This window comes from Ostrinia nubilalis, chromosome 29, assembly GCF_963855985.1.
Source record: "Ostrinia nubilalis chromosome 29, ilOstNubi1.1, whole genome shotgun sequence".
Classification (NCBI taxonomy): domain Eukaryota; kingdom Metazoa; phylum Arthropoda; class Insecta; order Lepidoptera; family Crambidae; genus Ostrinia; species Ostrinia nubilalis.
The window spans coordinates 2,497,183-2,510,404 of NC_087116.1; the positions used below are offsets into that span (position 1 = coordinate 2,497,183).

Consider the following 13,222-nt stretch of genomic DNA (forward strand, 5'->3'; position numbering starts at 1 on the left):
GTATTAACGAATGTACCTTAATTGTATTTGTTTTTTCTCTTCTTTGCATTAAGTTAAAGCACATATAACACTGTTTGTTTGCTTGGTTAGCTTGTACCAAAATAAGTTTGTAATATTACTATGAGGATAATAGTGCTGGTTGCGTAATAGTATAAGTTTATTTAATGTTCAGCAGTTGTATTTGCAATATTGCGCAATTGTTTGTTATCCCAAATAAAATAAAATAAATAATAAATAAAGCTGCCCAAAATCGATGAGCTTCCCTACGTATTCGAATCAGAAATGAAGAGAGCCGTAGGTGAACCAAATTAAACGACATAAGCCCACAGTATTGCTTAACATAAGTGGCATTGGGAGGGGCATATAGCTCGTAGAACTGATGGCCGTTAAGGGCAGGAGAGTTCTCGTTTAGTAACTACCAAGTCTACTGTTCCAGAAAATGTACGGCTTTGAAAGATACCACGTTTAATCGCGCAGGTATGAGTATTTTTACGTGGGTGATACTAAGGCCCGCCATAATTATATGGATCGCTCTTGCAGTCATAGTCAATTGAAATTTCACTGTGCTGCCCACCGCCCGAAGCTGTCACAACTGCTCGAGCGGTTCCGTGTAATACTGTAGTTTACTATGCAGCATCGATACTAGCTGCTTCAAGCAATCAGTGCATAGGGAATCTAAAGATCTAAAACTTACCTCGAATATAATCAAAATGTACAGTCCACAGAGCAACACAACCGAGTATATCACACCCGTAGTGGCGTCTATGGGGTTGACCATGTAACTCAATGTAAAAGGCATAGTACGAGACGCAGTCATGTTCATCTTCAAAGAATACGTTTGGTTGGAGTCTGTGTATGACTCTATTCTGAGTATGGTAGATCTTGGAACACCAATGTTGAAGTCCAGTGTGTTTTCGTTTTGGAGAATTATTGACCAGGTTTGCGATTTCTGAAATGTAAAATATGCCACTTTAATAGGCGTGTATTTCAGTGCCAGTGCAGAGAAGAAGCAGCACAAGAAACTCATCATCATCATTTCAGCCACAGGACGTCCACTGCTGGACTGATGTTCTCAACCCCAATGATTTGAAGAATAGAAAATCACTTAGGTACTTATTATTGTCAGCCTCTCGTGTTAAGGTTTACAAGAGTATGTACTGGGAGTAGGTAGTTACTTACACCCGTATTCACAAACATTATTATTTATGAGGTCTCACAGTGCGAGTGGACGCACAGGGTGACACACGAACAAATCGCAGAGCTCTATTCAACGCTATACGTTCGATGCTGCTTAACTTAAGCAAGCATCGTTGTGAATACAGCTTTAGTATACATTCCTATACGAAATAGGCAAGAACAACTAGAAAATATTATACTAGCCCCTCTTTTCATTAAAGATGGTCATCATACTTAAAATGTGTTTTGACTGTAGGTATTCAAGATTTGAATACAGCTCGTGCCATTTAAATAACATATTTACCTCTGTATCTTCTCTAATACTGCTCAAATCGCTTCTTTCAAGCCACACCATCATCCTATGTGCTCCATCCAGCTGACTCTGATTCATCTTCATCTCAGCATTCTCAGTTAGGAATGGCCCAGTGAGTTTTACTAGCACTTTTGTCTCCGACCCATCGAAATGAAGCGTGTAATCTGAAAGAAGGTTGAATTTTTAGATGGTAGACTATTTCCACCACTCCGCCCCACCGCTGCAACTCCTGTGTAGCCAGGGTCTACAGCTTGATCGCCAAAAACCCAACCAGTGAAGGTTAAGTTTGTCCCGGGAGAAAGTTAAACTGTCATTGGACCCGCAACAAAATTAATCAGAAGAACATAGGAGGAGTTCGAAGTTAAAGTCCGACTTCCCTCCAGTGCTAAGCGGGCCTACTAGGCACCACCAATCTTCTATCATCTATGTTAACAATTGCGGTCACAAACTACATAGTTAAGTGTGTTCCACCATAACTTCCAACCGAGGACAAAGACTTTACAAAGATTCTACAACGACCGGTTTAGCGATACCCGCATCCAGATGCTTCCTGAAACCTGCTTCAGATTGTCGGTCCACCAAGTGGGCCTAGGCCTACGAAACTACGCCCCTGGGGTCATGGTCGCCACTTGTGAACTTTTCTGCCTTTTCTGTGCATCAGCTGGACGAGCAGTGTGTCACTTAAGTTTGGCAATACTGCGGGCTATGTCGTAATCTTCACCAGATTGCTTCATCCCCCAAATCCTCTTCAAGCCTCATGCGTACATTAGATACGGATGGTCCTATAAGTGAATAAGTAAGCACTTACAGGGCAGGCTGTAAACCAACCTAGATTAAAATTAGCATCTCACTTAGGTATCAGGTGTGATTTCGGTCAAATACCTGCCTTTTCCTGCTTTAAACAAAGTTCGCAGAGAAACTAAAAACATGATCTTACTTTTCTCCTCTCCTGGTACTATGGACGAAGTCCTCACTATATCCTGCTTCTCATTGTACATCAAGAATACAGCTGTGAAGAACATCCAGCACCCCAGTAAAATTGACATCTTTGTGTAGTATTTAGCGTGGACTGTCTGAAATAATAATTAGGTAATAGTTTAAAACTAAAAACACGCTCTTAGTTTAGAGTTCCTTGGTTATCTCCCGACTCCATCATCAAAACCCTGGACATCATCTAGCACTAAAGTGCTCGAAAAGACAAATCCAACGAAACCAAACTCGATGCGATTCCACCGTTTCGTTTAGGAGTTCCTATGGCCACCTTCCAGTCCCATCATCAGACCAGCTTAATATTGTATTGTCATCTAATCTACAATTGTCGTTTCATGATGATACACGAATTAGAAGTGCGTGTAATTCAGATTCTTAGATTCCATTACATAGTTAGTTACATACACGACGACCTAATAAAAGCGTGTTAAAAATAAACTTTGTCCTTGCCAGTTTAGTCATAGGTATTTATGTCACATTTATTTAATTGTCATTATCAGGTTTAGTCATCAAGTTATTTTAGTCTCCACTGCAGGAGCACGACCCTCTAATTCATCATCATCATCTCAGCCATAGGACGTCCACTGCTGAACATAGACCTCCCCCAATGATTTCCACAATGGTCTGTTGGTAGCGGCTTGCATCCAGCGCCTTCCTGCTACCTTTACGATGTCGTCGGTCCTTGCCAGGTTATTGTAGTCTTCACTGCAGGAGCACGACCCTCTAATTTACCAGAGGCAAATGGAGGATTTGGCCTACACTCCCCACGCTGGCCAGACGGGTTGGGGAGGACCGATATTCATATCAATTTAGTAGATGTTAGGATAACTTCAAAATACTTACCCTGGATGTTTTCTGTCTGATTCTAACGTTGTTAGAGCTGAAAATCAAAAGAAAAGTTAAAATCATTGGAAGGAAATTCGGATTGGATATTTTTAAGTAGTTTTTATGCAACGCTCTTGATACGATTACAAAATGAATAAAATCTTTCAACACTAGTCGCCTTTCGAAAGAAAAACTAGATCAAAATCGGTTTATCAGCTTGGGAACTTTCGAAGCTAGTGATGGCTCACAGGCATACTAGTCAACTAGAATGCAGGGTGTTTAAATGAAGACCCCTCTTTTCTGTCTAGAGCTAGACCTACCTAATTACTCTAGGGCCTAACTCAGTTAGAGCGGCACAGAAGGGGTGACATTGAGGGCAGGGATGTTATGGATATCCGTAACCGTAACCGAAACTTTCGGATATCCGAAATAAAAAAATATCCGAAACCGTAACCGATTCAAAAGTTTCGGATAGTTTCGTATGTAGGCAGTTTAAATTGTTTTTGTATAGCATTGTATGTAAAGGCATAATGCCATCTAGTATCAATTTTTGTTGTTTTATTACTTTTTATTCGATGTAAAGTGTGAAATAGAAATGGAAATATTTATTTGTCTTTGATAAGAGTGTATCCAGTAAAGATGAAACGGATAGTTGTTTGGCCGGATACCGGATACCGGATATCCGGCCAGCTGCTAGGCCGGATAGCCGGATATCCGGCGGCCGGATAGTTAGCCCATTGTCTCGATGCATGTAGTGACGAGCTTAGCGCCGCACAGGTGCTTCGAATGCGATCAGTGGGTCTATTAGTAGACTAACTATAGTCTATCCAATATAGCTTGATTAGAATGACAGCTGTCAAACGAATGTGACTAATGCTGGGTATGTTTCGTACGGTTCACATAGATGTATCGATAAGTTTTCGAAAAAATGATATAAAAAATACACCCAATTTTTCTTCATATCTTTATTCATAAAAATGACAATTAAAATTTATATTTAAAGACAGTAAAATTTAAAATTTATGTCAAGGGTGTACAACCTAAGTCGTAGTCATCATCATCAGTGTTCTTCAGTGGTTTTTTCCTGTCGCTAGAGGGCGGTGGGCATCTTTTCTAGAGCAACGATGCTATGAATAGGTACCCAAAAAATTACCGGTGATTGATTTTCCGATGTTTGATTATTTAAGAATGAAATGTTTTTTGGTTTTTAATAGTGAACATTTAGAAAAACGTATCGTTCGTTCGTTCGTTTCAGCCGGAAGACGTCCACTGCTGGACAAAGGCCTCCCCCAAGGATTTCCACAAAGACCGGTCCTGTGCCGCTCAGAAAAAAAAACGTCAGAAAACGTATAACTTGACTTAAATATGTTAAAAAATTAGTTTTAATTTAAATATGACATTTGTCGATATGTCCCATCACTAACATTTTTGTAACTCGAGATAACCTTGTAGAGACGTCGTTAATAATCTAGCTTGATTTTTATGATTTCGAATTACTACTTATTGGTGTAATTTAACGCTGCATTTACACGAAATTAATATTTTTATTGGAAGCAATGTCGTCGAAAATATTGTTTGTAGGTCAGACGTGAATTATTTCACGTCCGCCAATATTTAGCTCTGATTGATCGCTACTACAAAGTTATGTCGTTACTTTTGATGGCAGCTGTCATTCTAATCAAGCTATATTGGATAGATAATATAGACATAGTCACACTTTTCGAAAATCGAATCAGCCCGAATAGAATATCAGATTTTGCCGCTTGTCTAGGGGGCAGATCAATTCGGGCGATTTCGGTTGCCATCGTGAGTGTGTGATTGAATAGCAAAAATTAAATTAGTTTACTTGCTGCGTAATCTGACTGAACTGCATCATGACATCAAACCATCAGTGAAAAAAAGATTGCCTATTTCATTTGGCAATATTTCGACATAACAGATATTTACTATTTTATGTATTCGTCTTTAGAGTGAATAGCCAAGAAAAAGAAATTAGTTTTTTTAAAGGCTTAATATGGCTTTTTGTAACTTTTTGGACTTTAAATAAAAGCCGTCATTATTATAAGCCATTTTATTGATGTTTACCTCAAAGATTAATGTATTTCATTTTATTAATAGGAAATTGTCGTAGTTTTTTAATATCCGGTATCCGGCCGGATAGTGAGTTACTATCCGGTATCCGGCCGGATAGTAAATTTAGGCCGGATATCCGGCCTACCGGATAGTTACCGGATATCCGTTTCATCTCTAGTATCCAGCCATCAACAATAGCATGCAAATATATCGAAGAAATATTGATATTACTTATAATTATTACGGTATTCGTACTTACTTTTTGCTGATTATTCCCTATAGCTATGTGCGGCCATGAATGAACCGTGTTGGACAACTATTGAAAATTGCATTCTAAAGCACAGATATCCGTAACCGTAACCGAAACCGGTATAGTATTATTCCTATATCCGTAACCGTATCCATAACCGAAACTACATAATTATCCATAACATCCCTTGAGGGCATACAAATCTGAAGTCTCGCTGACGTTTTACCGTCAATCACCTTCCCGTGCCGCTCCCATGTCTCAGGCACTGACAGAGCTAAGGGCTAGACAAATAAATCCACTTACATTTTCTCCTCATTCTTCTCACCCAACTCCTCAATAATATCAAAGGCATGTTTCTGACCGCCATTTTTGATTTCTTCGAGGCTGCCAAGGGCTGGTGCTGAGTTGACCGCGTGCAAACGCTTCGGGTCCGATTCCTTGCTAGGGCGCAGCGGTATTTTTTCTCGACCTGCCAAGAAATTAATACAGAATAACTTTTTCACTGTACGAGCCATACGATTCGTCTTGGCAACATAATATAAAAGTTTTTTGTAGGTATAAGAATCATTTTTCACACAATTATGTGAACATAACATAAATGAGCTATTGTAATGCAATCCATGTTCACACTCATGGTCATCCTTAAATAGTTTGTATTTAACTAGCATGAAATCATTATTGTTCGCTTACTAGCATAATTTGCGAACTTCTACAGTTTTTTGGTAGTTTGAAATTATATTCTTGAGCGCGGAATAATGATTCATACTTAATGGCTAGAAGAGCTGATGGCCGGTGGGGCAGAAAAGTTCTCGAGTGGCGACCACGGGTCGGAAGACGAAGTGTGGGCAGGCAGGTCTAGGTGAATCCCATCCATCCCATCGAGAACAAAGGCATAGGTACGAGTAGGTACTTAAAGTGATCTATACGGGGAACGCGGGTTCGAATCCCGCCGCCGCTCGACTATTGGGGTGAGCCCACGTGTGACATAAGCATCATTTAGCTTTGAAGGAGGGGCTAGCGAGACTATTGTTTTTACACAAATTACTAGAAATCTGTTTAAAATGAAAACACATTACCACTCCTTTGCGACGCGCAGTCGGGTAAAAAACCAAAGATACAATTAATTGTCGACTAAGTACTCACCATACATGCCACCTACTTAAGTAAGTAATATAAACTTTTGTTTGCGCGAAATTTTAGATGCCACCAAGTTTAGAACATCCGTAACGTGATGCTATGGTATGTAGGTACTAAGCAAATATTGAAATTGGCAATAGCCTTATAAAGAACATACTAGGTAATTGTGTTTTTGCAAGTGCCCGGTAATTTGCGACATAAGCCCGAAGTGTTGATAACATCGGAATGTAGATTTGAGGGTCGATTTAGTTAAGTCCCCGTTAAACGCTGGACTTTTATGGTCAACCCACTCCTAACCCTAAGAAAAACCTAAGGCATTCACAACCGTATCACTTATGCTAGTAATTGTATTAGGATTGTTGATTTAGAATCTATAGAACCTAGGGAAGGTAGACATAAAAAGGTAAGAAGCAGACCGCTACTTTGGCTACGTAATTTGGAAATCATTGGGGGTAGCTTGTGTTCAGTAGGGGCTGTACTTTTACGGGACTATTCTCACCTCTCGTTCCCAACACTGCAACTTCTGTGTAGCCAGGATCTACAGCTTGACCGCCATAAAAATCCAAATAATGAAGGTAAAGTTTGTCCCGGGGGAAAGTTAAACTGTCATTGGACCCGCAACGAAATTAATCAGAAGAACATAGGAGGAGTTCGAAATTAAGGTTCAACTTCCCTCCATTGCAAAGCGGATGACAGGTGACAAACAAAGGTTGCTGTACTTAATGATGATGATATTGATGATAGACCTCACAATAGGGTATTTGTTAGATCAATTAATTGACTCACCGTGCTCTTTCTCGTAGATCTGTCTAATCTGCTCTAGAGCAGGGTCATACTTGACTTCTTCAGGTAGCTCCAGCCATAACTGAAGAGTATCAGCTGTGACCTCACTGGTGGATACCAGAGAATACCTGCAGAAGAATCAAAGATCAGAAGAACATCTCAAGATGGGCGAATACCTGCAAGAGCATAGCATAAAAAAAGAATCAAAGTTTTAAGGAAAGTTCCTGAAGATGGATTTTAGACCCTAATGATCCTTCCAGTGATGACCTTATCATCATCAGGTCATTTAGTCTCCACTGCAGGAGCACGACCCTCTCTAATTTACCAGAGGCAAGTGGAGGATTTGGCCTACACTCCCCACGCTGGCCAGACGGGTTGGGGAGGACAGTAATAAGTTACAGTACTAACAGAGATGAGGTACTTACGCCCGTATTCACAAACATTACTATGAGGTCTCAAAGTGCACAGGTCAGGTCAGGTCACACATGAACGTTTGGTGCCGGTTGGTGGGCACCATAAAACAACTTGTATCAGTGACTTCTGTAGAGATTCTATGAAAATATAACTCGCGCTAAGTTTGATAACGTGGTTTATTCATAAGCTTAAACACAGTACATTTTACTTGCACAATAAATTATTTATAATTCGCGGGCGAGTCTAATAGTACGAAGTGTCATCTGGCGGCCGCCTGCCTAGCGAGTCTTCATGTTGGTAAGCCGAAGCAGTATTGCCAACCACACGATGACATTTCGCTACAAACGAATCACAGAGCTCTATTCAACGCTGTGCGTTCGATTTGCTGCTTCACTTAAGCAAGCATCGATTGTGAATACGGGTGTCTGTCTGTGAACATAACCCTGGTATTGGCACGTTCATTTCTAGACCCACGTATCAGCTGCGTTCTTCTCCTCCCCAGGCCGTCTGGCCAGCGTGGGGAGTGTAAGCCTAATCCTCCATTTGCCTCTGGAAATTCGAGAGGGTCGTGCTCCTGCAGTAGAAACTAAATTATCTGAAAATTTACGTCTTCTTGTCGTGTCGACAACAAACCTACACAGCGTCAGCCCAAAACTCCGCCACAAGAATGGCGTTGTCAGTAGCCTTTATTAAATCTTCCTGCGTGCAGTTGTTCGGGCACGCAGGGCACGACATCATGTGCTTCGTCGACTGGGGAACAAAATCTGAAAATTTACTTATTTCCTACCTGCTTTTACTTAACTCCTGTTTTGAGTCTTTGTGAATTTTTCTGTTTTTGAAGCTGTTCCACAGGCGATCCATCTTGAAGTAGGTACGTTATTAGATATTTATCCACTGACTGGGTACGTCATACTGGTTCTGTAAAGAAATAATAAGTAATATAAAAGTACTTAAACCTATCTATAAAAGCAAAAGGTTTTATAGATAGGTTTAAGTACTTGACTCACTCACTTAACACGAAATCTCAGAAACTACAAGTGCTAGGAGTCTCTAATTTTGCATGGGTGTTCTTTTTAGAAAGTAGGTGCTTACTAAGACGGGATTTTGCACAATTCAACCGCTAAGGAGGTAAAACGGGATCCACGCGTACGAAGTCGCGGGCGGCCGCTAGTAACGTTTGCTAGGCTGTTTTGTTGTACAGCGTCATCGCATCATCCTACTTCATTTGTTCATTAAATAACGAAATTAATGTTCTTAGAAATTGGCATCGACGAAATGACTATCGGAATTTTGATGATAGTCGGCAATAGGTACATTATCATCATCATTTTGTTCAGCTATAGGACGTCCACTGATGAACATAGGCCTCCCCCAATGATTTTCATGTTGATCGCTTGGTAGTGGCCTGCATCCAGCGCTTTTCTGCTATCTTTATGATGTCGTCGGTCCACCTTGCAATACATGAGTAGAATATACACTCGCTACCGATAGACTAAGTATTCATATTTTGTCGGTCGACAACACTAATCTCATGTTACCCATCACACATTGCTCTACTTAATTCAATTTAGCAACTATTTGTTATTGTTTCATCATCATCATCAATAGCCCTTTACAGTCCACTGCTAGACTATGAGCCTCCTCCACTATAGTGGCAGGCGGCTGGGCAAGCGCAAGCCGTGTGGTGACGGCAGAGTAGAATACATTTGTCACCAACCCCTACTCTTCCCGTGGATGTCGTAAGAGGCGACTTAGGGACTACACATCAAACAGAGAACGGGCAGCAGCGCGCTCTGAAAAACATCAATCTTTTAAACTGCGATCTTTACGTTATTGTTTACTAATAGTTTATGTTTATGGTACCGATCACTATCACATGTTGATTTAGTTACCTACTTACGATTAATGCATGCAATATGGCGTAGATATCACGATCAACGTTGTAGTACTTAACGTAGGTAAACGTACACAATCGTTGGTCCAGATAAACAGAGAATCATCATCGTCAGGTCATTTAGTCTCCACTGCAGGAGCACGACCCTCAAATTTACCAGAGGCAAATGGAGGATTTGGCCTACACTCCCCACGCTGGCCAGACGGGTTGGGGAGGCCTGATGCTCGCTTAACCTTGTTCAGACATGCCCGATGGGCTCATTGGTGGGGCACTGAGGCAGTAACCGTGGGGTTCTTTTTTATCCATAACGAGGAAGCTCTTGGCCTGTATCTCACCTGATGGTAAGTGATGATCAGGCCGAAGGTGGAAGCGAGCTTCACCCGGAATCCTCAACCACGGAGGAACTGGCTATCTTACCTCTAACTGCCGGAACACAACAATGCTGTTGTTATGGCGACAGACTTAGGTAAGATGGTGGTAGCTAGCCAGGCGGACTTAGAACAAGCCCTACCACCAACCAAACCGAACAGAAAAATCTTCCCCCACTGGGAATCGAACCCGGGACCTCTGCGTCTGAAGCAGTTGGTATTACCACTAGACCACAGAGGCGGTTAATGCCTAATTAAGTACAGTCAGCGTCAAATAGTTCGTGACACCCAAAGTAGCCAAAAACTTCGCAGCACGTCTTTGTTACTTTTGGAATAAGGTTGTGTTTTCATCTTGTTGGCCACTTTGGGTGAAACGAACTATTTGGCGCTGACTGTACCATAATCGTTAGAAGTCCTGACTAAACCAGACAGTTTTATCTGTACAAATTGTTTGCTATCAAGCGAAATAAAGAGTTTATTGTGCGATATCTCAGTCTTTACGATCTAGATCTATAGATAGTGTACATCAAGCTAAATACATAGGTTTATGTAGTTGTATTAGCACCTATATGTTAGATGTACCTTCCTTACATGTGCATTGTGCATGTATGAGGCATACCTAGGTACTGGCGAAATCCAGATTTATTCGGATGGTATTCACTAGACTTGACCACTTGAAACAAAGAAAAAATATTTTTTGGTACTAAACTTGTGGTTATGCAAATTGTTTTTGCTGTTACAACCGACTTCAAAGAAGAGGAGGTTCTATATCTGTATGTGTATATTTCTATCTCCATTCTACAATTAGTTCTTCTTCACCAACACTAAATGGCTGACCAATTATTCTGCATCGAGTAAAAAGTGACTAACTTGAAATAACGAATTATCATAACAATACTCCAACATCAAGGTGAGTTTCATATCAGGGTGAACTTTTTTGCACTTTGTAGGTAATTTAGGTATATTTCGCGGTTTTCGTATGTTCATTTCATCATCAAGTTATTTATGCAGTCTCCACTGCAGGAGCACGACCCTCTAATTTACCAGAGGCAAGTGGAGGATTTGGCCTACACTCCCCACGCTGGCCAGACCGGCTTTTACCCGTGGTCCCCCCAACATGTCCCCCTGGTGGGTCCACGGGTAATTTTTTTTACCCGTTGTCCCACCGTTCTGAACAGTGTTTGCCAGTGGGTCTACGGGTAATTTATTTTAAACATGCACTGTTTGCCACTTAGTGCGGTGGGACCATGGTTAAAATAAATTACCCGTAGACCCACTGGCAAACACTGTTCAGAACGGTGGGACAACGGGTAAAAAAAATTACCCGTGGACCCACCAGGGGGACATGTTGGGGGGACCACGGGTAAAAGCCGGGCCGGCCAGACGGGTTGGGGAGGCCTGATATCCGCATATTAGCTGAGTTTGCTCATATTATTAAAATTTTGGACCAATCAAAGACTCGTCATTTTCGACTTCATAGGATTTTGCCCTATCTTCTGCTAGAGACTTCGCACATCGTCACATCACCTAGCTGGAGGACTTGCCGAGTTTCCTGATTCAATGACATAAAAATATCATTATTATTGTGTTAATATCATAAAGGTAGCAGGAAGGCGCTGGATGCAGGCCGCTACCAACAGGTCAATCTGAAAATCATTGGGGGAGGCCTATGTTCAGCTGTGGACGTCCTGTGGCTGAAATTATGACGACTATTATTAGTATGAGAAATCCTGGATGAAGCCTAGTGCTACTACCCTAATAACACTACGATATTACCCTTAAATTCTTGTGTAAGTAAACTTACTTAATCTTGTAGTAACTTACCAATTACCACTATTATTGGTCTCTACATAAACACTAACAAACAGCACACAATATTATTATTATCAAATATTCGTGAGTAGCCTCTATTACTCAAAAAAAGTCTCAAAAACACTTCAGTTCATTTTAAAAACAATTGCAAACTACCAAAAACTCTTTGGCGCGAAAATGGATGCGTGAACTCGTTATTTTTGTTTGACAAAATGGCGGACAGAACGCGTGTGGACTCTGCTCTGTTGTGCTACTGACTGACTAAACATACCGCTTTTATAATGTAAGAAGAATCGGTGAGACTGCTTCAATAGTAATGTTATTTAAATTTTAATTAAGTTCTTTTTTTACTTCTTCAATGCCTCTATGTATGAACCAATGATCATGAAACTCTCTAAGACGGATATTGGTTCTCTGACTCTTTTTTTATACACACCTTTTCGTATATTATGTAGTTTTTATTAATCTTTTTTTGTTGTTTAATAAATAAATTGCCGTCAGTTTTGTTTCCAAGGCTTTGCATTTTTGTAAGATTTATTTGCAATCAATTTTATGTCCCTTTGTCGAATTATTATTGGTTTTTGGGCCTTCATTTGCGCCAGCTCGACCAGGTTTGTTGATCTATTGTGGCAGTTTTTGTCGAATTAAAGTTTTCTTATAATCTAATCCAGATTCCAGAATGATTTCCTCGATTTATTAAAAAAAAGTACTTTTTAAAACTTTTTTAAAAATCTAACATGCAAGGGTCTATCTATTCTAACTACAGGGTGTTTGGTAAATGGGTATATGAGCCGACACTAGCCCATGTTAACATGGGCATATAAATGGTATGGTAAAGTCAGAAAATTGATATCTTCATTTTAATTATTTTAATTTTTATACAAATCGGAATTTATAAAATTAAAATTGTATGAAAATTTAATACTACATACTACAATACCCATTTACCAAACACCCTGTATAGAGCAAAAACAAAACAAAATGAATTTGTCACACACCTAAGGGCCCTGCCACACTGGCGGATTTCAAGCGTTTTCAAAGCGGAGCGGCGACGCAGCGAACACGCTGCGTGTCCGCGATGGAGACGCCGCGAAAACTCGAGGCGGAAACGTTGAGAATCCGCGACGTGTTCGCTGCTTCGGTCGCCGGCGCCGCTCCGCTTTGAAAACGCTTGTTATCCGCCTGTG

The 13,222-nt window shown here is 40.6% G+C and overlaps 1 protein-coding gene across 2 annotated transcripts in view; it reads right to left on the reverse strand.

The window, feature by feature from the left end:
- Positions 1 to 12,280, reverse strand: part of LOC135085665 (P protein-like) — a 32,395-nt gene extending 20,115 nt beyond the window's left edge. Inside the window, exons 1-8 of one of the 2 annotated variants that reach the window (XM_063980452.1) lie at positions 12,055 to 12,280; positions 8,749 to 8,879; positions 7,551 to 7,675; positions 5,931 to 6,096; positions 3,323 to 3,359; positions 2,427 to 2,562; positions 1,481 to 1,653; positions 695 to 949 (exon numbers count right to left, since the gene is read on the reverse strand). In XM_063980452.1, the coding sequence (XP_063836522.1) occupies positions 695 to 949; positions 1,481 to 1,653; positions 2,427 to 2,562; positions 3,323 to 3,359; positions 5,931 to 6,096; positions 7,551 to 7,675; positions 8,749 to 8,822 (966 nt within the window). In that variant the 5' untranslated portion in view covers positions 8,823 to 8,879; positions 12,055 to 12,280. Of the gene's footprint in view, positions 1 to 694; positions 950 to 1,480; positions 1,654 to 2,426; positions 2,563 to 3,322; positions 3,360 to 5,930; positions 6,097 to 7,550; positions 7,676 to 8,748; positions 8,880 to 12,047 lie in introns of both variants that reach the window. The other variant, XM_063980453.1, reaches the window with a different exon arrangement.
- Between the last annotated feature and the right edge of the window lie 942 nt (positions 12,281 to 13,222).